Genomic DNA, 26,648 nt, shown 5'->3' with positions numbered 1-26,648 from the left:
CTTTGGCACTCTTCTGTTGGGCGCCGATTGGAAATCGTCTTCGATCGTTTGCCCCTTGGCATAGACGGACGACACAGAACCGAGAGAGAGAGAGAGAGAGAGAGAGACAGCGCGCGAGAGATGGATGGCGATGTCGATATGGCCGGTGCAGAAGATGGAGCTGTCGTGGTTCTCTCTATCATTTATCTCTTTATTTTTCTTTCTCTTTTATCTTTTTAGAAATATCAAACCCTAATCTTAATTGTCTTTCTTTGGTTTTGGTGCTAGCAGGAACTGAACGACATGAAGAAGAGGTTGAAGGAGATGGAGGACGAAGCCGCTGCTCTGCGTGAAATGCAGGCCAAGGTCGAGCAGGAAATGGGTGCCGCTGCTCAAGGTCTTCCCTTTTTTCCCACTTCCTCTAGGGTTTTTCTATTTTAGTTTTTTTTTTTCCAGGGTTTGTCTGTTCCTTTCATTCAAATTTCTTGTTTAGGTGCATGTGTAAAATGGAGATAGAAACAACTACGTTCATGCATTTCTTTTGAGTTGAGAGACGACATTATATCGAGAAAAAGAAGAAGATGAAATTGCATTGTACGTTTTTGCTCACAATTCCAAATGATCGAAAGAGAAACTGAAATGGTGTACGATATTAGTGCAAGCACAAGATTACAACGTCCTAGTTTCTTGTTTGTATTTTGGCATGCACAGCGTCAGAAATAAGCACATTCATGAATTATATTTGCGCAAAACCCTAATGATGGGATGAGAAAAGGAAATGATATTCTAAATCTGTACAATTCTATGTTTGTCAGATTTTTGCTGATTCGTGCATCTTGGATTTCCCAAAGGGAAGACAAATAGAAAGGGAATGCAATTATACATGCATATTCAATTGCTATTTTCTCTCCTACCAGGCCACTCTTCCTTCTTTCAACTACAATTTTAATAGATATGGGTTTCTAAAAATTGCCTGCAAAACATCTGTTCTTTTGGAATCTTACTACAACTACGTTGTATGACCAGCATCTTCTGTGATTGGTTGTAGATACAAGTTGTTGAACATTTATAGGGACAGGTGGCTTGCTTAATTTGAGTACAGTGGTTGCTAAACATGCTATTCCCTGTGTAGGCTGTTGACCCGAAGCCAAACAAAGAGAACTCCCTTGCGAATTCAAAGAAAGTTGCAGAAAACAGAAACCAACACACACCAGCACCGAAACAGGATTAAGAAAGATAAAACAAACAAACCAATAAGAGACAAGATATACCCTGGTTCGGAATGCCTTTTGGCAAACCTACATCCAGCAATCAACACCCACTCAAACAGCCTTTATTAGGATGATAATGACCAGTACACCAAGCTTCTAAACACTCATCTATCTCCCCGAGTACAAGCACACATTCTCTCAAGAAATACACAAGACTAAACCGCCTTTCTCTTTCTCAAGAACGGAAACTCCTTACTCGAACATAGACAAAACAAAAGCTCTCTCCTCTCAGTAAATCGACTGCCTACCTCACCTTCCTATAAATAGAAAACGGCGAGATTCCCAAGGTAACTAACTACTATGGGAAATTACAATTAGGCCCTCCAAATTACAAAGTAATTACACTTATTTTAAAAACCCTAATTGTTCTAAAACTTCCAGCCGATAGACTTCAACATCACTGATTTTCTACCGCATCAAAAACTCTAGGCAAACTCAACATAGGCCCTGTGTTCTTCTTGTGCTTGGGAATCCCAATCGATTATTGAATGTTTAAGGTTATTCAGAACCAGCAGGTGGTTTTAGGATGCTTAGATGTTTGTATGATTCATCCCAAATTGATTTGAATATCAATTTTTAATGTCATTCTGTGGAAATATTTGGCACCAAATATTAGAACATGCCCAGGAGATATTGAGACCTTTCAATTCCAATTATCTCTTCGCTAATTTAGGCAGAGTTTCCTTGGTGTATGTTATTTGCAGATGACATTGTCTTAGTAGATGCGATAAAAGAAGGCGTGAAAATTAAACTCGAGATGTAGAGGAATACTTTAGAATCTAGAGGTTTTAAGTTTAGTGGATTGAAAATTGAATATATGGAATGTAAGATTAGTAAAAATACAAGTGTGTATGTTATGGTAAAACTTGAAGATCAAGTCATCCTAGGAAAAATCAATTCATATATCTTGAATCAATCATCTAAAAGAATTGAGAGATTAATTGGACTGACTATAAGACAATTATAAGGCAAATCTTGTTGTATGTCATAAATGTCGGGTAGTGAAGCACCAACATGTCACAGCCCTAGGTTTTCCTAGGGTTTAGAATGGGATTTTGGAGGAACTTGAAGAAGAAATAATAGAATGGAGGGAGAAAACAGAACAGAAAGAGGGAGAAATTGAGAAGAAAGGGGGGTTCAAACAAAACAAAGAGGGAGATAAGAGTTGAGAGGGAAAACAGAATGGATTCATTCAATCAATAGCTGCCTATTCTCTATTCAACAGCCTATTTATAGGCTGTTTACATCCATGCTGTTATTAACAAACTAACAAACTAATGACTGAAGTACACCTACTAGCCAAGGTACAACTAAGGAAAAATACAAACAAGAAACAATTACTACTAATGCCCTTGGGGTTATGACACAACATGTACAAAATATAAACATAGTGGAGATGAGAATGTTCTAATGGATGTGCCACCATAAAAGAAATGATAAAAGTAGAAACAAGGTTAAGTTGTAATAAGGTTGGAGTATGTTCTTATTGAAGATAAATGCATGAGACAGAGACACGTTTCTAACTCATATCATACCCAAGAATTACTTGCCAAAGTTTTTTTTTTTTTTTTCATTTTTCTCTACCGCTTTTGCTAAAGACTACTTCATTCCACCCACTCTCCTTTTAGGAGCATCTATTTTGTCACATGATTAAACCATCTTAATAGTATCTCTCACATCTTATTTGCAATAAAAGCCTCTCTAATCTTATGATGAATAACCTCATTTTTAGTTCTATCATTTCTTGCATTACTGCACTAGTAACATCCTCACCTCTTTTACTCTCATATTTTGCACATGTTGATGTTTTACTGCCCAACATTCCATACTACATAACAAAGCTAGGCACTTTTAACAGCTTTTCATTTAGAAAAAAAAAGTCATCTTCTTTTTGATAGGTGTCCCAGAAGTTTTTTTTGATTTCTGAAGTTAGAGATATGGGGGAAGTTAGGGAAGAACAGAACAGAGAGGGAAAGAAGGAGAGTGATTAGAGAGAAATTGGAGGGAGATTGAGAGAATTCAAGAGAGGGAAATGAGAGATTTCAATTATCAATTTAAAGATGATTCTTCTCCTACAAGAGTGACTTATTTATAGCCTCACAGCCATTGCACCCATGTGTAGTACAACCACCCATGTGCAATACAACTCTAATTCTAACAAATATTATATCTTTATTACAATATTGCCCTCTATTGCTCTAGGAACATGACAATTCCCCCCGCCTTGAAACATTTCTTGTCCCTAAGAAATGCCAAACCTCCACAGCTTCTAGTATGCCTTTTCCTTCTCTTCCATGGCTTGGATGGAGAAGTTTTGAAAAACCTCTGTATGCATAACAAATTTGCAGTGGTTCTCATGTCCTTGAATATTTCATCACCCTTCGCGATGATATCCGCAAACGCCTTTATATGCAACAATGTAGAAGTGTCAGATCTAGGAGTTGTTGCAGCAATTTTGGTTGTAGCAAGAATGAACAGAGCAGTAGGGGCTTTGTTCTCCACCGCAAAACTCTTGGCTTCCTTAGCCTTTTTCCTTAGCTGAAATCTTGTTAGGAATTTATTTGCTGAAGCCATGCTCTCTTGAATTTCCAAAACAGTATTTTGCTTTATCGGTGCAAAACACTGTAACCCTCCTTGAGAGTTGGCATTGTCCAACTTTTGCAAAACCTCATTTCCGACCATACATCTTGAATCAATTCTTTTTGGTAGCTGTCCTTCAATTAAAAGCTATCCCCATACTTCCTTATCAAATCCACACACCTTCACAACATTAGAAGATATCCCAGCATAGACATACCTCCAAACATACCATTTCCAACAATAGTAAGGGACTCAAATTTCCTTGCCCTTGCTGTTCGGACATACTGGTTGCATAGAAAGTGACAAGAAAGTCCCACATGTTCCTTAATGGTTGAAACTAGGCCTCCATCACAACCTTCATCCCAAACATGATTTATAATCGGGTTATCTAATGAGACAATAACCTTGGCTGGAATATCAATTGCAAGGAAGCCATCTTCGTAGCAGTTCCCTTTCCCAATTTGATTTATAGCCTGTTTTTCAATAGAGTCATCAGCCTCCTGCCCTTGAAAAACGTGGTTCACACCAATCTCCTTATCCAATCTTATTTCATCTTCGGAATCCTGAGTTTCCATTGACTTGTTCGCTTCATTTACAGTGCCAACTCCCTTAATATTGGCTGAAGTTTTAGTCAGAATCTCCGGATTACATACAAACAATTCAACAACTCCTCATTCCTTGTGTTTGTTGGAATTTCCCTCTATATGAACTTCTCTTTCAACAATTTCAGATTGTTCCTTTTCCTTTGCTGCCCTATTAATTTGTTCATTACAGATTCCCTTTGGATAATGCCATTCACCACCAATATCATCACTAATGTTGCATTCCTCCTTGATAATTCTGCTAGAACCGGTATACTTCTTCCACTTCACATTGGAAATGGGCAATGAATTCGCTTCTCGACTTCTTGCTTTCTCCCTCGGCTGCTTCATTTTAAGGAAGTCTTCTTTGTTAAGACTTCCACGATAATCCTCGAAGAATTCAGCGGAAAAACTGTAACGATACTTCTTAGTAAGTATCATTGCAAACTCCTACAATTGTTCGTGTAGCATCCGACCGAATTCTTGCTCGATTCATGTACCACGCTTCTTGTTCCCTTGTCCCATTGGCTAATCCCCTTCTCATGTTTCCTGTTATTTATAGCTGAAATTGCAGCCTTCTTCTGTTGCCATTGAGGCTCCAAGTGCCTCATGCGTGCACTGCTTTTCATGGCTGATTTTTCACCAATATTATACTTCGAAGTCCAAGTAGAAGGAGTTCTATACATGATGAATCCCACACTTCCCTTCTGTATCTGTCTCACAATAGTCACCTCTGAAATTGATCCAAGAGGTGGCAAATTTCAGGCGTTATTCCGCTTCAAAATCCAGCCTATTTTAAGAACGGAAGAAGTTGCACAGTTACAACAACTTGATTGGCCTCCTAGAGTCTCCTAGAATCTGACTCTCAGCCGAAAATCACAATTGACATCACAACAGTTTGATAATCAACTGCCTCAAGGCCAATTAGCCAAGAATTCCTCTATCGGAATCAAGGAGGTTGTATTCGCCTGCAAGTTCTAATCAACTGGAACTGCTCTAGGCATCTTCGAAAGCACTGTTGAAACCAATTGGCCCCGTCGCCTTCAAATTTCCATGCCCAAAGCATTAGCCGACACTCACCTCCTAGTGTGTTGGAATCAAATTTTGAAATCCAACAGGAATTTGATCACGGGAACATAGCAGAGAGCTGTCGCAGTTAGGGAGTTTGCCTAGCTTGTCGTAAATCACGGCCAAGGACCTTGCTCTAGTTAGTTCTCCTGAAGATCAAATAGCCAACGCCGAGGTATGCTTCACCTTCACACGTCTTCAAATCTAGGCTGGGATTAGCAACGTTTCTAGCCACGAAACTACTGCTGCACCACTCTGATTCGCCTCCAAATTCAACTCATTATTACTGCGAACCTCTCCTAGCCTACATCATCTTCAATTCCGAGCTGAAGTGGCTTTGCTCAGTTTTGCTTTTCAAATCCAAGTTTGCTCTACTCAACTACGACTTCCAAATCCAAGTTCAATTCCGAATTCAGTCATTGCTTCTTCCCTGGGGAGCGTTGCCTCCAATATTCAAGTCGCAGTGGATTACGGAACCTGCTCCGCCTGCTGTTTCCGACTTGCAACAACCGCAACCCTCCCAATCACTGTCCACTGGTTGTGACCATCGACTCGATTATAGACTTCACTTGAATTGCTTCACATAATTGCCAAGGAAAACACCTGGTTCCAGTAAAAAAACCATAGGCTCACCTCAGATCACCAACTGCGAACGCTCCTATGTTCGCGTCGCCTCCGTCTAAATCATTGTTCACTCAACTGCCTGGCCTAGCCTTGCGCCTCTGTCTCTAGCCTGGATTGTCGGAAATCGCAGCTTCAAATCTCAACCTAATTGCCAATGTTTGTTGGAATCACCGGAGTTGAATTCGCCCTCTAATCAACTTCTGTCAGACAACAAGCGTCAATCTGTCAGAAATTAATCAATAGGGAAAGCTGTCGAGGAACGGTTGCTCTGATACCAATTGTCATGAACATAGGGTTCACAACAGGTTTAGGAAGTAATTGGGGAGGAATTGGGGAAGTTAGATCGGAAGAGATACGAGGGAAGTTAGGGAAGAACAAAACAGAGAGGGAAAGAACGAGAGTGATTAGAGAGAAATTGGAGGGAGATTGAGAGAATTCAAGAGAGGGAAATGAGAGATTTCAATTATCAATTCAAAGATGATCCTTCTCCTACAAGAGTGACTTATTTATAGCCTCAGCCATTGCATCCATGTGCAATACAACCACCCATGTGCAATACAACTGTAATCCTAACAAGTATTATATCATTATTATAATATTGCCCTCTATTGCCCTAGGAACATGACAATTATATCCATTGAACTTGATCTTATTGAGGGCATATCATGTTACTGAATGTAGGTGTTAACTGAGTTTGTAAATGGATTTTGTGAAGTTGAACACATGGTGGGTTCACATTACTGGCTTGATGGAATTGATGTATTAATAAAATGGTTTAGATCATGGTGAGGATGGGATGAAGATTATACGTTTCCTTCTGTTTATCTCATGTTAGTGGATTTGTCATGCTTCTTCATATGTATGACAATGATGGTGAGGATAGTTAGTGTGATACTGAATCATGTATACATATTTGTAATTTTTTGTGCTATTGATTGACCTGTTTCCCTCAATATAATATCAGATCCTGCCACAGCAGCAGCAAGTCAGGCAAACAAAGAGGAAGTAGATTCTCGTTCAGTGTTTGTTGGCAATGTGAGACCTCTTTTCTGCATTAGGTTAATGTTTGCACATACATCTCTGTAATTTTTGTATGAACTGCTGTATCTTCCATATTGGTGACGCTTAATCTGAATGTTGCCATTGTAGTTTTTGCTGCTTGTCAAATACTCAAATCAATTAATATGTTCAATATTATCATGATTCAACTATGATTATTAACACTGCTGGAGATTTATACATGTCTAGCTGCAAGAATGGTTATTATATTAGTGGCATGCCTTCGCATGAACTATGACTTAGGTATCAGGTGGCAGGATATAATTATATGGCCAGAATGTAGCCACACGGAGATTTTTGTCACCTAACAATGTGAGAGCCAGGAGTTCTCTCTATGTCAAATATGAACTTCTTCAAACACTATTAAGTAGCTAATGGATTCAAGTGTCCAATTTGGGTGAGTGGCTTTGGACTTATATCTCTTTCTCTTGTTAGTCTCAATGGAATGAATAGAATGTAGATAGTGGACAAGCTGGGGGTAGTAGATTAGCTCACTTAACAGAATCAGTAAATATTGGGAGATATTATGTTACAATTAGAAGCACTAGGATCTCTCAAACACAGCCAATTCACAACCACACACCCGAGACCAATCCCAACCACAGAAATATAAATCAGAATTAAAGACAATAATGGAAATAGAGTAAAGAGACAAGAAAACCACACAAGAAGACAAAGATTTATCTTGGTTCAGATTGCTGTAAGCAATCCTACATCCTGCCTCTTCGATATGAGAGCAATCCACTAGAAATCCTTTTGAAATCAATACAAGAATCCTCTTCTCTATCACACAAGTACACCGCTCTATGAGATTACAAAGAAATCTCTTTTACAAGCCTTTCCTCTCAGTTTCACAGCACTAAACTCGTATACAGAATGTGAAATGAATGATGCGACTGCCTTCCTATGCCTTCTATTTATAGACATATAGGCGGTAATTGCAAGGACTCATTCAAAGAGAACACATTCTCTAATATACCCCTCATAATATGCTATATAAGTTAGACTTTCTAACTTAGTTTATTTTAGCCGCTTCCAATCACTTGGGAATTCTCGATGCAAAGCTTTACATATATTTTTTTTATTTTTTAAAAAAACTTGATAAAATTATTAGGTCCCGTTGTCAATAGTTTAAACTTCATACTTAGTCAATTAATATGTTATCTAGAACTAAAGCTGAGGACCTCTTTATTTTCTTGCTTGGTTGTGCTCTTACTGAATTCATAAATGCTCGATTTGGGCAAAGGATGTTGACATGTGTGGTTCCTTGTCTCAGAGAGAGTCCTCTTGGGAAGAAGTCTCTCGGGGCTATCAGCAAGATATCTCTGAGAGGATTCCACCTCTCGAAGAGGCATCCCCTCGAGGTTCCTGCGGAGAGGCCAACAACATGGTCTCCGAGAGGCTCACATGTCTCCCTCGATCTTTGAGATTTAGACTATAAAAGGCAAGGTGCAACACTATCCAAGGGATCCGAGCATCTGGTAACCCAGCTATATCCTCTCTATTCTCTCTTTTTGAAATCCTTACGTTTCTTTCCATGGCTCCTTCTCTCCTGCCTACTGACTTGATCGTCGGAGGGTCTTCGCTGGAGATTCTTCCCGCAAGGCCTTCTAACTCTCATCTTGTGCAGTAGCTCTTCCGGAGGTTGAGGCCAAGCTAATCGTGTTCCCTCTAAGAGAACCCCTATTCTCTCTGAGGCCCCCTCTAAGCACCTTCTCGAAAGAGGTCCTTACTCTTTTTAGAAGCCAATACATCCCTCTCCGAGAGGTGTATTAGATCCTATCTAAGAGCCCTCATCAGAGTCGAGAATCGGGTTAGCCAACCCTCTCTGTGGGACCAAGTCTTTTCGCGAGGCATCTCTCTCCGCTGTGTGACTTCTCTCCGAGAGCCGTTAGTTAACTTAGTTCTCTCCGAAAGGTGCCCCTTCTCCGAGAGACTAGCTCTTCGTGCCAGGTTCCCTCTCTAGCTTGTTCAGCGGTTGTACCTTTGATCGGTAATATCCCATACAGCTTCAGACGACGATTTCCCTCACTCCATACAAGTTTCTATTGTTGTATTTGGCAACAACAACATGAGATTTGCAGGTGGTGTAAATGCACTTCCATTTCATTGTTGTTTTGGTTGCACATTGGTGAAAGTGTTGGGTTTTCCCCAATTATGATGCTCCAGAGTCATTGACTCAAGGGAGTTGTTATGGTTGAACTATGAGAGCTCTTCTTGTGGAAGTTGTTGTCTTGGCTAGATTTGTAAATTAAAAGTTCTAGAGTTATTTCATATGTCAAGTATGCTTTGTCGACTTCTGTCACATTCCTACGGGGTAAAATTGTTATTATAGAATTTTGTATGCTAATTAGGGGTATACGGTTAGCAGTTGTGCATCTACAAGTATATATATGTATGTATTGCCTCAGCCTAATGATCATGAATGAGAATATTCTGAAACATTCTCTCCTTTCTGTTACTCTCTCTCTCTTGCATCTTCTCGCAATTTGAAAATATCCAATTAAACCCTTGTCAATTTTGGAGAATTAACAATTGGTATCAGAGTAGAAGGCGATTTTGACTGGAGCTCTGTGGGTTGTTGCCGTTTTGATTGGAAGACAAGCCTAACCTAGACCAACGAAGCTTCTTACGGAGCATGACTATGGTGTTGCGGTTCTGGTCAGAAGGTGCTACGGTTTGGTTTGGTCGGAAGGCAAATTCGACCTGCGTTGGTGCAACGAATTGTTGCTTTGATTGGAAGGTGCTGTGGGCTGTGGTTTTGGTTGGAAGGCAATTTCGACCCGTGTTGGTGAAGCAACCAGGTGTCACAAAGAGCTGTCCACCTTGATCGGAAGGAGATTCTGACCGTTTGGGAGAGGTGATGATGGTAGAAGGAATGGGGATGAAGCACTTTGAAACACTCCTAGACACTTTGGAGTAGGGTATCGACAACACCAAGAGCAGCTCGATGATAAGATGGATCTGATGGATGTTGGCCTACAACAGACCCAGGAGGAGTTGGGTTGGATGAGAGCAGAAGGTGCTGCCACACGAGAGGAAGTTGCCAACCTTCGAGGCAATGTTTGAGGCCTTTGGGATGAAGTCGCCAAAATTGGATAATAACTAGAATGCGTTCGGGGCCTTCGGGATGAAGTTGCTGGAATCAGACAATAGTTGAGCATCGTTTTGAGCTTGTTCTCATGGCTGCCAAATGCTAGCCTTCTGGTGGACTTTCCTCCAAGGTTGACCACGACCCCAATCTTGATTGGAGCAAGGGACAGACCATCGGCCACCAACTTGATGGGCATGGATGAACGATCAGAAAATTTTTGGCAAGGACCCCTGGCAAACCTTGTCGCTATTATGCTGTGACAATAACAACTCTTCTAATTCAGTGTGAATTAGAAGGGGTTGCTGGAGAACAGTGAAGAAGAACGGGGGAGAGTGAAGAAGAGAATAAGAGAGAAAGATTGAAGAGAGAAAAGTAGAGAAAAGTTTGAGAGAAGAAGAAATCAAATTTCTTGATTGATTTTTGATACCCCTTTTCAAAGGACACTTCTATTCAGTTGAAGTCGAAGCTTATGGGACTCACCCCCTTCATCCAATCTACCCTTAAAACAACATCACCCCCCCCTAGTTGGAGCAGTTTGAGATCTGCCTCAAACTTCTCCTCTTGCATTTCCCACATGAATCCAAGGCAAGCCGAGTTACTCAATACTCGGTTTCCATTAGCAATAGTCACAGTTAGAGGCGGTGTGCCTGGGAGTGGACACTTGAGTTTCTTGGTAGTGCTCTCATCTAGGAAACTGTGGGTGCTTCCACTGTCAATAAGGATTAACAAACTACCTTCCTTCACCTTGCCCTCAACCTTGATTATCTTGTTATTGGTGATTCCTTTGAGTGCATGGAGAGATATCTCTCCATCGTCCTCTCCTCCAGTTTCTCTGAAACCTTCTACCACTTCTCCTTCTTCCTCTTCTAGTCCTTACTCTTTATCTCCTTCTAGTAGTAACAATTGGCGTTTGCATTGGTGCCTGAGATAGTATTTATCTCCACACTTGTAACACACACTAGGTTGCTTCTTTGGTTCATTTGGCCTCCCCCTAGGATATGGACCTCCAAAATTTCTTCCCCCTGCATTTTCCTTGATCGAATCTCTATTGAACCCCTTGCTACCAATTCCCCATGGATATAGCCTTTTGCTTCTACTTCTGTTTTTTCATTAGGGCCTCAACTACCAACTCTTGCGATTTGGCACTCTCGGCTGCTTGCTCCATTGTTCGCGGTCTTATCATCTTCACCATAGGCCTCAAATCCTCACTAAAGCTACTAAGGAAGCTAGAAACAAAATATGTTTCAGACAAGGTGAGGGTCATGGTTACTCATTGATGACCTCAACTCTTCGAACCTCCTCAAGTATGACCCAACGTCCCCAACTTGCTTTAACTTGTTGAACTCTTCTGTGGTATCCGACATGTTCCTTTCTTTGAATCTCTCACATAGCTTTTCAGTAAATTCCCCCCATGTATAATTCTCCCCTGTTCGGGTCCATCCTTAGAGCCATGCATCCACCATGTCATCAAAGTAGGTAGCAGCCAAAGCTACCCTTCTCTCCTCAGGTACATTGTACTATTCAAACAATCTTTCATACTTCCTAACCAACCATCTAGGATTAGTTCCCTCAAACAAGGGTATTTCCATCCGGGGCATGAGGAACCCCGGTTGAGGTGGATTAACCTAGTCCTCACGACCTCTTCTTGTCATAGTTTCAACCTCATTCTCCTGCTCTCCTTCAATTTCAGATGTTCGATTTCCTCTATTCACCCTCTCATTATCTAAAATCGATTCTGTTCTAGTTCTAGGGGGAAAGTCAGGGACCATTCCTACTTGATTTTGCTGGGAAAACATCAACATGAACTGTTGAAGTTGGTTTCCCATCTCCTCCCTCATTTGGTTGATGTTTTCCCTCATTTGATTTATTCCACCTTCTAGCCTCCGCTCTAGTCTGCCTATCGCATCATAGTTCTTCTTGGAGCCCCATTCCAATCGATCCACCCTGTTTTGGAACTCCTCCATGGCCGAATTAAGTTGCTGGAGTTGTGACTCCATATTCTTCATGCGAGTCCTCTCGGCCATCTCTCACGTCGCTAAAAAGCTTCTTGTCGGGATCAAAGCTCTAATACCAAATGTTACTGCTATGCTGTGACAATAACAACTTGTCCAATAGCAACTCGTCTAATTCAGTGTGAATTAGAAGGGGTTCTGGAGAACAGTGAAGAAGAATGGGAGAGAGTGAAGAAGAGAATAAGAGAGAAAGATTCAAGAGAGAAAAGTTTGAGAGAAGAAGAAATCAGATTTCTTGATTGATTTTCGATACCTCTTACTATAGGATTCAAGAGCTTATATAGTTTGCTCTAGGGGTGCTGCCACAGCACCCCTAGAGCAAACTATATAAGCTCTTGAATCCTACAGTACCTGGCCACATCACCTCTCTTATAACCAACTATTTTATCCTATTCTAGTCTCCTTTATACCTGGCTGTACTAGCTTACAATTAAAAGTAGTAAAAGAATACAATTAATAGCAACCAAAATCCACAGCAAAATTTGGCCTCCTTTACATCCTGTGACAAACCTGAACCATGTGGCTATAACGAAGTTGGAGATTCCGGCACTGCAAGTGCTTCTTCCACCATTACCGGGTGGAAGATGGCCAGAGGGTGAATGTAGCTGCCGCCTATTTGAATGATGTGGCCAACTCGTGGTTCCAAGGGTGGAGCAGCTGGAGGGCGGTGCTGGTTTGGGAAGAGTTTGTAGCAGCTTTCTGTGTTCAGTTTGGAGAGCGAACCATGGCTGATGTAGTGGAAGACTTCCACAATTTGAGACAGACCAGATCGGTTGAGGAGTATCAAAACAGATTCATGGAACTTAAATCGCTGCTCATGGTTTCTTGACCTACCTTAGATGAGTAGTATTTTGTATCGAGCTTCATCAGCAGATTAAGTGATGAGCTTTGACCCTTGGTTAAGATGTCCGAAAAGGCACAGCTGCAGGAGTTGGCCTTAGAGGCAGTGTGTAAGAAACAAAGGAATGCAGCCAGAGGGTATGCAGGGGGCAGCCTGCAGCGTGGGGCAGGAGCTGTAATTAAATTCGGCCAACAGATAGGTCATAAAGGGAGTTTTCTTCCAAAGAATTATCCTAACGCAACTCCAGTGAAGTCCCTGTCAATGGAACAGAAATGGCAACTTGGGCTGTGTTTCCGCTGTGGGGAGAGGTATTCCCTCGGTCATCAATGTAGAAAGCAGCTCCTACAAATGGAAGGCCAAGAAGAAGAGGAGGAAGGAGGAGCAGAAGAAGCCTGTCATTTGGAGGCTGCGGAGGATGGAGCTATTGGGGAAGAAGGGGGTGAGATATCCTTACATGCCTTGGAGGGCTGCCCATCCGAAAAGATAATTAAAGTGAAGGGATCAGTGGGGAAGAGGAGAGTGATGATCCTCATTGATAGCGGAAGCACACACAGCTTCCTAGATGAGGATACCGCCTTAAACTCATAGTGTCACATGTTAACGGTCACAAATGGCAGCAAAATGGTCAGTCGATTCAAATGTCCAGCATTCAGGTGGGTGATGCAATGTCATGAATTCACTATGGATCTGCGAATTTTGAAGTTAGGCAGCTGCCATATTGTGCTAGGGGTGGATTGGATGAAAACAGTGAGCCCTTTGATTTTTGATTTCAATAAACTGGAAGTAACTTTTGGATGGGCAGGTAAAAGGATCACGTTAACAGGGAGCTGGGAAGAGGGAGAATGCAAAATGGTGACGGGGCAAAGGATGCAGAAATTATTTCAGTATGGGGAAGCTGTCATTGCCCAGCTACATTCCCTATATGCCATGGAGTTGGGGATTGAGGAAGAAGATGCAGGAGGAAAGGCAGCAGCAGAAGGAGATTCAGGCCTGGAAACGGCTGCCACATTACATCCACTCAACGAGGTATGACCTAGTGACCCTTTACATTCCTTGTTGATTAAGTATGATAATTTATTTGCTGAACCTTCTAGCCTACCCCCGACCAGATTCCTTGACCATTCCATCCATTTGAAACCCAACACGAAACTTGTAAATGTTCGGGCCTATAGGTATTCTCCTTTTCAAAAGGCTGAGATCGAAAGACTGGTCAAAGAAATGCTGACCAAATCCATAATGCAGCCGAGTCAAAATCCTTTTGCTTCCCCTGTTCTTCTAGCCAAGAAAAAAGATGGCTCTTGGTGGTTTTTTGTTGACTACCGCCAATTGAATTCCCTAACTATCAAGAACAAATTCCCAATCCCAATAATAGAGGACCTCCTAGATGAGTTGGCTAGTGCCATTGTTTTCTCCAAGCTTGACTTAAGATTAGGGTATCACCAAATCCGAATGAGTCTTAACAGATATTCCCAAATCCCAAGACCGCCTTTAGGACTCATGAAGGCCTATATGAGTTTTTAGTGATGCCATTTGGCCTAATTAATGCCTTTATCACATTCCAAACCTTAATGAACCACATTTTTAACCTCTATCTAAGAAAATTCATATTTGTCTTTTTTGATGACATTCTCATATATAGCCCATCTCTTGACCAACATTTGAGCCACTTAGAAATAACCTTCAAAATACTCAGATCTAATCAACAAAGCGGTCTAAGTGTACCTTTGTTGAGAGGAAGGTGGAGTATTTAGGCCACATAATTATTGCTGAAGGAGTAAGTATAGACCCGAGTAAGATTGCTGTGATGGTGGAGTGGTTGAGGCCTAACACAGTCAAAGACCTAAGAGGATTCTTGGGTTTAACAGGGTATTATAGGAGATTCATCAAAGATTATGGAGTTATAAGTAAACCATTAATTGAATTGCTCAAAAAGAACAGTTTTGGATGGAATCCAAGGGCAGAGGTAGCCTTCCACACCTTAAAGAACGTCATGACATAGGCCCCTATACTAACCCTATTGGATTTTACTAAACCCTTCATTTTGGAGACGGATGCATGCGAGACGGGGGTGGGTGCAGTGTTGGTACAAGAGGTGTTAAAGGTTGTCTCGAGTATATGGTATAAGAAGAAGATGATGGCAGTAGCAGTGAATGATGTCAGTTTGCTAGAGTTCCTTTCGAAGATTTTAGATAGAAGTTGTAACCTAAATTGTAATTAGTTATAGTTTGAGGGTTAAACTGTAAATATCTATAATATTCATTGGGACATCCACCCACTATTATAAATAGAGGGCAAGGAGTAGCAAATGGAGAGAGAGTTCTCATTTTTTTTGTTTGTAACGAGTGTTGATTGTTTTTGAGAGAAAGGCTAGGGCTGTTATCTTTGTAATCTTGGGGGAAAACAATTGGGGCGCTCGGGAATAGAAGGGAGAGAAGGGCCGCTGCTGTACTGATCATTTTCTGGAAATAAAGACTGCTCTCAAGAGGATCTTAGAGGCTGGATGTAGTGCCATTCACATGGCATGAAACCAGGATAATCTTGATGTTCTTGTGGATGTGTGGTTTGTGCTTCTTGTTTGGTTTAATTTTGTTTTCTATTTTATTTTATGTTGATTCTATTAAATCTGTTCCTTAGATCAAATCCGTGAGTGTGTGAGAGTAAGTGTGGTAGAATTTCTATCCAAGAAATTAGTTCCAGCAACCCTAGATATAACAAGAGGGAAGACCCTTGGCTTTTCTTAGCCAAGCCTTAGCCTCGAAGCATTTGGGACTAAGTATTTATGACAAGGAACTTATTGCAATGTTATTGATAGTGGACAAATGGAGGTACTATCTGGAGGGAAACCGATTTGTGATAAAAACTGACCATGAGAGCCTTTGATTCCTGTTGCAACAGAGGTTACACACAGTTGCAAAGAAAAGAAGTTACTAAGCTGTCAGGGTTAGACTATACCATAGAATACAGGAAAGGGAAAGAAAATACCGTGGCAGATATACTATCAAGGAATGAGAAACAAGGGAGTTACTATTGAAAAATAAGATGAAAAACAGAAGATCCAATCACATTCAAACATAAGAGATTTTTACATAGAAAATCTTAAAAGGGAAAAACCACGTCTGTCAAGACGACAGAGGAAAAATATTACTATATAGTAAAATTTATACCTATAAAGCTCAATATTCTCTCTCTAAACCCAAATCTCAATTACACCCAATTCCTAGCTCTCACTAGTTTGTCACAAGTAATTTGCACACCTTGAATAACAAGCCAACCATTCTATTTATAGATTATTTTCTTTGTTCACCAAGGCTAAGGTTTCCTTACCTCAATAAGAAAGAAATTTATTAGGAAATCTTCAAAACTAATTAAGATTTCTCGCTGAAAATTCCAACAAATCACCACCTCAGCGAGAATTTCTAAAAACATTCGTCCATTCTCCAGAGACAACCATGACTATCTATTATTGATAATCATCATGACCTCTATCACCAAGATCATCGTACCCCACCATAAAAGGTACAACCACTTAGGCACATACCGCCCTAAGATTTTCATGCCACAATGTCGAAAAGTACCTTGCTAGAAAACTATGGTGCAACCCCCATGTTTGGCTTCCTTAGGAGTTCTTCAGCTATTGACATCCTTTCCACCACACACCTTGCATCACCGCCAAGCCAATGTGTGTGTGCAAACTTGTGGACCTGCTAGAAGTATCACATACTCTTTCATGGCAACTTTGGTGGTCTAGCAACATGCCATGGGGATGTATCCATCTCTTTAGAGGATCTTCATCTCCCACAAAATTGAGAGACGAAGTTCTAGCGTCGCAATCTTTGGAGCCCTTTGCCAGACTTGCTCTATCAGCATGACAATTTCTTTTCACATGACTGGATTGTTTGCACTTCTAGCAGATCACTTTACCAGATTTTTCAAAGCCTTCAGGAGTTGGTTTTCCCTTCAACACCTCGTGTAACCCATATTAGATTAAGATATCCTTGATTTGTATTTGCCACAAGCCAAAATTGATTACTTTTCAAAATCAAACTTTATCATGCTTGACATATCTTTTATGTACTAGGCAATTGATAACAAAAGTTCTGATATCACTTGTTGAAAAATAAGATGAAAAACAAAAGATCCAATCACTCTCAAAGATGAGATTTTTACGTAGAAAACTCTAAAAGGGAAAAAGCACGTTCGTCAGAATGACAGAGGAAATATATCACTATGTAGTAAAATTTATAACTACAAAACTCAATATTCTCTCTAAACTCAAATCTCAATTACACCTAATTCCTAGCTCTCGTTGGTTTCTCAAAAGTAATTTGCACATCTTGAATAACAAGCCAAACATCTTATTTATAGATTGTTTTTCTTGTTCACCAATGCTAAGGTTTCCTTGCCTAACAAGTAGTGGAAACTGACTAGGAAATAGAATTACAAACTAAATAGGAAACTAATTAGGAATACGATATGAACTTATTAAGAAATCTTCAAAACTAATTAGAATTTCTTGCTGAAAATCCCAATAGTTACCAAGCTATTTCGACTTTGGTGCCTGATTGGGTGAAGGAGGTCACAGCAAGGTATGAACAAGCTACATGGGTCAAGGATCTTGTGGCTCAACTCGCAACTCAGTCCCCTAATCAGGATAGTTATACCTTGTCATCCGGGTTATTGAGGTACAAAGGGAGGCAGGCTGATAATAGGAGAAGATGAACAGCTAAAAAGAAGGATCCTACAATCCTTGCACCACTCACCTATTGGGGGTCATTTGGGCTTAAATGTTACTTATCACAAGGTAAGACAGCTGTTTTATTGGCGTGGGCAAAAAAGAGATGTAACCAAGTATGTTTTGGAGTGTCCAGTTTTGTCAGCGTTGCAAGCATGAGCATGTGCCGTATCATAGGGATGGCAATTGCAACCGAAATCGTGGAGAATCGAACCGAAACCGAACCGGTCAATGCGGTTAAAAACCGTTTGACTAGGTAATGGTTTGGTTCGGGAAAAAACCGAACACTGTTTCAATGGGTATGGTTTGGTTTTGGTTTTCACTAAAACCAAACCAAAACCCGAATCGAAACCAAACCGAATGGTGGGTAATCGAACCGAACCGAATATATATAATATATTATATATAATATAATATGTATAATATGTATATATAATATATATTATATACAACCCCGCCAACCTGAGGCTAGCCCATCCCAGCCCAATTGCCTTGCTTGCAAACCCTTCTCCCCTTCTCTTCTCCTTCCTCTCTCAACCTCACTCTCACTCTCTCTCACCCTCGCTGCCTCTCGCTCATTCGCCCGCCCTCACCCTTGCTCTCTGCATGTCTCTTGCTCTCGCTCGCCCTCGCTGGATCTCTCTTGCTCTTGCTAGGGCTCGGCCCCTGCTCTCGCTTGCCCTCAATCTCTCTAACCTTTTCTGCCTTATTTCTCTTGCTCCTCCGCGCGAGCTCGACAATCGCCCTCGCTCTCTGCATCTCTCTTGCTCTCACTCGCCCTCGCTAGATCTCTCTTGCTCTAGCTAGGGCTCGGCCCCTCTTGCTCTCGCTCGCCCTCGATCTCTCTCACCCTCGTTGCCTCTCGCTCTCTGCCTCATCGCTCTTCATATTAATTTATTTTTTATATTTATAATTTTGTTAGATGGAGTTGGCTCATTCATTTCAGATGGATATGGATCAATTTACGAAAAATATATTAATGTTGTTGATGAAGGTATTAACTTTCGTTAACTAATTTTTTTAGCTTAAATTACAATTTAATTATGCATATATTAATTTATTGATCTTAACAATTGTAGGTTTGGAAATGTGATTTTATATCCAATAAGTTTTGTAACTTTATGCAAGAATAAGGTAACTTTATTAGAATTTATCTTTGTTTGTTGTGAAATTCAAAAATTTTTATGAATGCTATTTGTCTTTGTTTGTTGATATGGATTAGACTAAAAAAACCATGGTTGAACCGAAACCAAATGGTTTGGTTATGGTTTTAAATTTTTAAAACCAAATGGGTAATGGTTTGGTTTTGGTTTTAGTAATTTAAGTTTGGTTTGGTTATGGTTTTGGCAAAAACCGAAACCAAACCGAACCATTGCCAATCCTACCGTATCCCGGCCTGCTTCAGCCACTTGACGTTCTGGAGCAGGCGTGGCAGCAAATCTCTATAGATTTTGTGGAAGGTCTACCTAAGTCAGAGGGGAAGAGTGTTGTGTTAGTGGTAGTCGACAAGCTAACTAAATTTGGCCATTTCATAAGCATGGCTTACCCCTATACAGCCCCCGTAGTAGCAAGGTTGCTGTTGGATTCTGTGGTGAAGAGACATGGGCTGCCCCCATCCATCATCTCGGACAGGGACAGTATTTACCAGCAACTTTTGGAGAGAGCTGTTCAAACAATTGGGAATTGGGTTGCACATGTTGGCATACTACCCCGAAATTGACAGACAAACCAAAAGGGTGAATCAATGCCTCGAGACTTACCTAAGATGCATCTGCTTTTCTAAGCCCAAGAGTTGGAACAGGTGGTTGCCACTAGCCCAATGGTGATATAATTCAAACTTCCACCAATCCTTATAGAGATCCCATTTGAGGCCCTCTTTGGATATAAGCCCCACTTAATTCCTGCTGTTATGCAATACAGCTGTAGACCAGTATTTACAGCAATGACAAGAAGAATTGAAGGTGATAAAGGAGGAGTTGATAGTAGCACAAAACCGGATGAAACAGATGGTGGATATGAGGAGTGAGAGAACTTTCGAGGTGGGTGACATGGTTTATTTGAAGGTTAAACGGTTTCAGCAACAGCTTTTTTCTATGACTCTATGTCAAAGTTGGGTTCCAAGTATTATGGGCCTTTTCCTATCTTGGCCAGGATCGGGAAGGTAGCATACCGGGCTGCAGTTACCGGAAGGAGTGAGGATTCATCCCATTTTTCACGTGTCACTGTTAAAAAAATCCGTGGGGCCTATAGAATTAACCAGCTTGAACCTGCCCCACATGGAAGAGGATGCAGCAACAAGGGAGGAGCCCCTTGCAGTGCTGGAAAAGAGTCATTCACCAGAATTCTATACCCCTCACCCAAGTTTTGGTGCAGTGGAGTCAACTGCACCCTGATCACACAACTTGGGAATACCTACCCGACCTTCTCAAACAGTTTCCCCGAGTCGCCCAGCTTTTGTGATTTCTTGAGGACAAGAAATGTTTTGAGGGGGAGAGTTTTTGTCACATTCCTAAGGGGTAGAATTGTCATTATAAAATTTTGTATGCTAATTGGGGGTATACGGTTAACAGTCGTGCATCTGCAGGTATATATATATGTATGTACTGCCTCAGCCTAATGATCATGAATGAGCATATTCTGAAACATTCTCTCTCCTTTCTGTTACACTCTGTCTCTCTCTCTTGTTCTCTCTCTCTCTCTTCTTCTCTCAATCTGAAAATATCCAATTAAACCCTTGTCAATTCTGGAGAATTTACAACTTCATTCTTTAATTATCAAGCAAAACACTCTGTTAATCACGTAATATCTCTCGTTACTTGCCACTGTAGATGCCTTATGGATTTTGCTCATGCCAATTAAATGGATTAAATGCATATTTTTAAGTAGTTGTAATGAGTTTCTTTGTCTCGGTTAGTAGACTACCTGCACTATACTGGCTTACCTGACTGAAGTTTCTTCGCCCTGATGATGATATGGGATCATGTTACAAACTTGCAATGGTTGCTCAGTTCACTATCAGCTTAGTCTCATTGATTTCTGTTAAAGGTTTGCCTTGCGTAGATTCAGTGATTTGATTGAAAGCAGTCAAGTGTCAAGCATCCTACATTAGATCGATGGTTTTTTATTCAACTGTAATTTTATTATTAGTTAAGGGGTAAAACCGGTAATATCTAAACCCAGTCATTTGTATAGGGTTGTCTGCCCGTTGTCTGCCCACTTAGTCTATAAGTAAGGGGCAGGGGGTAGGCGTTTAGGCTCATAACATTCTGCGAGTGCTTTCTGTTCTATTGAGAGAAAAGGCTAGAGTGTGGGTAGTCCTTTGTAATCTCGGGTGAGAGAAAGATTGTACTCAGAAAGGCTGTGTTCTGATTGTTTTTCAATAAAAGAAGACTGCTCTCAGTGGGTGTTTGAAGTCTGGATGTAGGTTCATTCGAAGAATGAACTGAACCAGGATAAAGAATTGGTGTCTTGTGTGGTTTGCAATTCTGTTCTTATTTGCTTTCAATTCTGTTGATTATTTGATTAATTTCTGTTCTGTTATTTTATTCGTAAGTGGGTGCAATTGAGAGTGGCTTTAATCTATCTAAAGATCGAATTCCAGTGCTCCCTTGTTAACAATTTCATTTCACATAGAAATTTGATGTCCTAGAACTTTCTCCACAGGTGGATTATTCCTGTACCCCTGAAGAAGTGCAGCAGCATTTTCAGTCATGTGGAACAGTGAATAGAGTTACTATCCGGACCAACAAGTATGGCCAGCCAAAGGGTTATGCATATGTGGAATTTCTCGAACCAGAAGCTGTTCAAGAGGCTCTGGTTCTGAATGAATCTGAACTTCATGGTCGTAAATTGAAGGTTTAAGCTTGCACTTTCCACATGTCACTGCAACATCATGTTAAACATCATCAGTTCACTCATTTCTTTTTTTAATCAATGTGAGATTTTCAATTGTGTTTCAGGTATCAGCCAAGCGGACTAATATCCCTGGGATGAAGCAGTTCAGGGCTCGCCGTCCAAACCCTTACATGGGATTCCAACCCAGGGGCGCATACGCGCCACCTTATTTCTATGCTCCATATGGATATGGGTATGATTATCTACGATCCATGTTCTAAGTTTATTTTGCTCTTATCAACTCGGTTAGACCAACCAATTCTCCCCTTACTGGCCATCTTCTGTTGACAGAGGTAAATTTATCTTGTCTACTTTGTCTGTTACAGGAAGGCTCCTAGGTTTAGAACGCCAATGCGGTACAGCCCATATTTCTGAAATTCATATTTTACTTGAGACAGAAAAGGTCTTGTCAGTTGAGGGAAAAAAAAGAAAATTATATCTTGGTGTTGTCTGCCCTCCTCCCTTATCAATGAATGAAATTAATCTGGGAAGATGAGGATGGATATTTGGATGTGTCTTTGGGGGTGGTGGGGGTGACTGCCAAAGGGTTATTTAGTCGAGGTTGCTGCTGGGAACTGTAACTATGGGTGCTTGATCGTACCATGATTTCGAGTGGTGAATCTGAAAGCATATTTTGATTTTGGGTTTTAGTTAAATTGACTTTGTATTCCATCGTGGATTCTCTGATGAGCTTATTGCACAAAAGATAAATCCCAATGATCTGGTTTGGGTAGAGTGTTTGAAGACGGCCCCAGGCTGCCCCTGCCCGAGTTTCATGCATATTATATCCATGCATCGGCGTTTGTGTTGATGTTTCGGGCCAAGCAAATGTTATTTTGACATTTATTTATGATGTTTAAATATAATATATATTATATTTAACTAATATTATTCAGTAGAGATGAACAGTAATTTATGATAGTTTCATGTAAAAATGTTTGTTTATTATTATTATTATTATTATTATTTTATGTTATATTAATATAAGTATATAACATATTAATGTACGAAAATAATTAAAAGTGCAGTATAAATAGCATTTATGGCTAGCAATGCAATGCACGGATGTCTCAATGATTAGCACTGAGCAGCGCCAGCCGTGCAAGGGCAGCACAGCCGAGCAGAGCACAGGGTACCCACACCGCACCCACGCTTCAATTGGGAGATAGATTTATGGCTAAATTTGTATTTTTGTATTTATATTTTTATATTTGATAATTTAAATTCTTTATTTTTTTATTATATTTTTAAATTAATTTAATCTTTATATTTTTACATACACAGTGTGATATAATTTGTTATTTTATTTTATTTTTTATACATAAAAATACAAAAATTAAATTAATTTTAAAATACAATTATAAGAATAAAATTAAAATAATAAAAAAATTAAATTATTATAAAAAAATTAAAGTATAAAAATTAAATTGATTTAAAAATTAAAATTTAGTGTAATTGAAATAATAATATAAAAAATATGAAATTATAGGGAAAGAAATATAAATTGGGCCTAGATTTATGGTATGAAATGTTTGGTATGTTTCTATAATTGTAACAAATATTAATAAATGATATATTAAACATTTAAAGGGGATAATGATCAATTGGGACTATTTTATAAACATTTTTGGGCGTGGGCGTAGGCCATTCATTGTCTCCGATGCTTACATTACATTCATTTGATCACACACGTGTATATTAATTAATATTACTAGTTTTCTTTTTTAAATTATTATTATTACATTTCTCCAAACAAACCCAATTTACACGTCAGCAAGCAAAACGACAAACGAAGTGCCACCACACCAATCACCCCCACACTCTTACCGGTATTATGTATGTATGGATGTATGTATGCCTACGACGCACCTACCTGATCCTTCGTCTTTCCGCATCAGACGAGAGTGGAGCATGCTGATGTCTGCGGGTCCCACATGGCCGGAAGCAGGTACTTTCGTCCATTCACCCCATGCGCATTGTAGCTCGCCCCCGTGCTCTTATCCACCAGCACCTGCCCCGGATATCCCGGGTACGACCCTGACCCGAACATCCCCGTGCAGGCTGACACCGCCTCCAGAGGGGCCGTCGCCGGCCCCTGGAAGTACCCGTTGCTAAACGGGTTTGTTATTGTCCCGGCGAGAACGGTGGCCAGGTTGATGATCATTCCGTCCACTCCCACGTCTCCGTTCGGCGCCACCAGCGCCGGCGTCTGAGGGCCATAGATGGGCTGGTGGAACGGCCACGCGCACTGACCCGGACACTGGGTCTCCGAGTTCCCAACCCAGGCGTAGGCGAACCGGGCCTTCCCTCCGGTCGACCCGTGGGAGCCGCAACGCATGCAAAACCCGTCAACGACAACGTCTTTCGCCGTCAAGACGACGCTGACGGAGTTTACGCGATTTAGACCCGCAGCCTTCGAAGCCAGTGCAGCGACGTGGGAATTCTTCAGGAACTTTCCCAGAGAGTAGTTCTCGACGAGGACTTGTTTTCCCACGACGAGGTTGGAGGAGCCGCCTTTGTACTTGGAGGTGGTGCGCCACCAGGACGCGGCGGAGGGCAGCGGAGCTGGCGAGTTCAGGGAGTGGATGAAGTCGACGATGATGGATCGCTGGGCGGGGGAGAATTGGCCGTACCAGACGAGGTTGACGACGATGTTTCCCTTCAGAAGAGCGCCGTTATGGTACTTGAGAACGAGTGGTTGTTCCTTCACCAGAGCCGAGGAGGAGGGCTCAACAATGGCGCTGACGATGACGAGGAGGAACAGAAGTAGCAGAGACGAAGGGGTAGTGGCAGAACGGTAAATTGGAGCCATGGTCAAGGTCATATATATATGAAAGAGGGAGAGCTCGATAAGCCTAACTAAGAGCAAATAGCTGTAGAAGCTGGGAGTCTTCTTAGACGTGGAGGAAGGGTATGGGGGAAATGGGTATATATATAGAGAGGAAGGAAGGGGCAGGGGCACAGGTGTCCGCGTGGCGGAAGGTTGCTGGAGATGAACAGCCAGGCTGGGAGATGACGTGGAGGCCTGAGGCTGACGCTGTTTCTTAATTAGCCTGACTTTGACGATGTTCGGCGGTCTGCGTGGCCGTGAGTTTTGGTTAGTATTGATTATGACTCGACTGAAATTTTTTATTTCTAAGAAGGTGATACGACCCAACTCAAGAAGACGATCATAATATATATATATATATAAATTAATTATATATATGCAATAATAATAATAATAAAAAAAATACAACTGGATGGCATTACAGTAAATAAATAAAGAGCACATAGAGATTAGAGAGAGCGCCAACCGAGGTTGGTGGTGGGTGGCTTCACATATAAATATATATTATTTGGAGGGGAGGCTGTGGTGGTGGAGTGAGCGTGGTTTTGGTTTTGATTCGAAAGGTAAAATCGTTCATCTCGAGTATCTTTCATACTCGGTTTAATAGAATATGGGAGGAGGTTAATTATGATGATCTAGTCGGATGCAGTGATTAGACTCGGACTCACCGCGCACAAAGAACTCCCTCTCACTTTGGAGAGAGGTACTCCACACTGCCGCTTGCGAGACTCGATCCTTAATTTTGGTCTAAAATTCACCACAAAAGACACTTTGTGCTCTCTTCTTGACCAACTGGACTTCCCACGTGGACAGCGTGGTTTTGGTTTGATGGAAGGTATGCCGACGCTGCAGGTTTTCTCAGGAAAAAAGTAGGGAAAATTTTTTCCTAGTTCCCAAACACGCCGGCAGCAGCACCAAGTGGGGGAGTTGCTGAGTCTGCCGACTTCCTTTTGCGCTTTGTTTGGATATGCTTTTCTGCATAGAGTTGTACGGATAATGCCCCCTAAAATACTTTACTTTGATATGAAAGAATTGAAAGCAAAGCAAACTCTTACCATCAAATTTAACATTTACAGAGTCACTTTTCAGGGGACCAACCAGGTTTTAGTCTTAGACCCGACCAGAAAACAACCCTTGTCTAATAATGTGTTTGAGGATGAAATCCAAAAACAAGAATAATGTTAACGGACCTGGTTGATGACGGTATTATCAGTCATGTGATATCTCTTTATTGAGAAAGTTAAAAAGATCATATGTCATTATCTTCTCTGTTTAACATCTTCTTTAATAAAAATACGATACATGATTAATGAGTTGAGGATCATAACATATGACGAATGAATCGAAATTTGAAACCTCTAACTTTTTTCTAAATTTTGTTTGAGAAATAAATAATTAAAATTATTTTATTCTTTATTTTCTTATCTTAAATCTTTTTATGTAGCATTTATTAAAATGAATAAGATAAAATTGTATAAAAATAAAGTTGAAATATTTTTCTTATCAAGATATAGGATGGTTAAGATAAAACTGAAAAATATTTTAAGATTTTTATCAATTTTTTTGTTAATTTTTTTAAATTGAACCGAAAGATATATGTATTATTTGTTGTTCATTGTAAAGTCTAAAATATATTTATTTGAAGGCAAAAAATAAATATATTTAAAAAATGTTAAATAAGAAATTTTAAAATTTTTTTAAAAATTGTTAAATAAATTTAATAAATATATTAAAAATAATAAAAATTTAAAATATTTTTATATTTTATTTTTTAAAATTTATATCTTAATTAATTAATACTCTAAAATATGCTTTTTAATATGGAAAGCGAGAAACTTCCAAGGACACCTTTGAAGGAGAGAAAAAAAGGCCGCCCCTCCCCCCAACTTTTCTAGGGCCACCAGCAATGAGGGCTCTTTTTAAATCCAAAATATATTGAAATAAAATAAGTTGGTCCAAACAAGGCGCAAGGAGAGGAGATGTCAAAACAGGGACCACGAATGAATCACGTGCGGGGGTGGTGACGTATAGTCAACATTGGGGAAAAATCGAGTAGGGCCAGTACGGGGTACCACCCCGTGCC

General features: G+C 40.5%; 2 protein-coding genes across 3 annotated transcripts; one reads left to right on the top strand and one right to left on the bottom strand.

Moving 5' to 3' along the window:
- LOC127809602 (polyadenylate-binding protein 2-like) lies at nt 1-22,647 on the top strand. Of its 2 annotated transcripts, none has more exons than XM_052348515.1 (6): nt 1-168; nt 271-376; nt 7,068-7,138; nt 21,505-21,696; nt 21,801-21,928; nt 22,062-22,647. In XM_052348515.1, the coding sequence occupies exons 1-6, from the start codon at nt 121-123 to the stop codon at nt 22,108-22,110; spliced, it is 594 nt and encodes a 197-aa protein (XP_052204475.1). In that variant the 5' UTR covers nt 1-120; the 3' UTR covers nt 22,111-22,647. The 2 variants fall into 2 exon arrangements, with proteins under 2 accessions (XP_052204475.1, XP_052204476.1); XM_052348516.1 differs by having other exon boundaries at nt 8-162.
- A 784-nt stretch (nt 22,648-23,431) lies between these two features.
- Nucleotides 23,432-24,656, bottom strand: LOC127809601 (protein EXORDIUM-like 2). The gene has a single exon (XM_052348514.1). The coding sequence runs from the start codon at nt 24,557-24,559 to the stop codon at nt 23,630-23,632; it is 930 nt and encodes a 309-aa protein (XP_052204474.1). The 5' UTR covers nt 24,560-24,656; the 3' UTR covers nt 23,432-23,629.
- Nucleotides 24,657-26,648: the final 1,992 nt, after the last annotated feature.

This window comes from Diospyros lotus, chromosome 9 (genome assembly GCF_014633365.1).
Source record: "Diospyros lotus cultivar Yz01 chromosome 9, ASM1463336v1, whole genome shotgun sequence".
NCBI classification, from domain to species: Eukaryota; Viridiplantae; Streptophyta; class Magnoliopsida; order Ericales; family Ebenaceae; genus Diospyros; species Diospyros lotus.
This window is presented reverse-complemented; position numbering and strand designations above follow the sequence as displayed.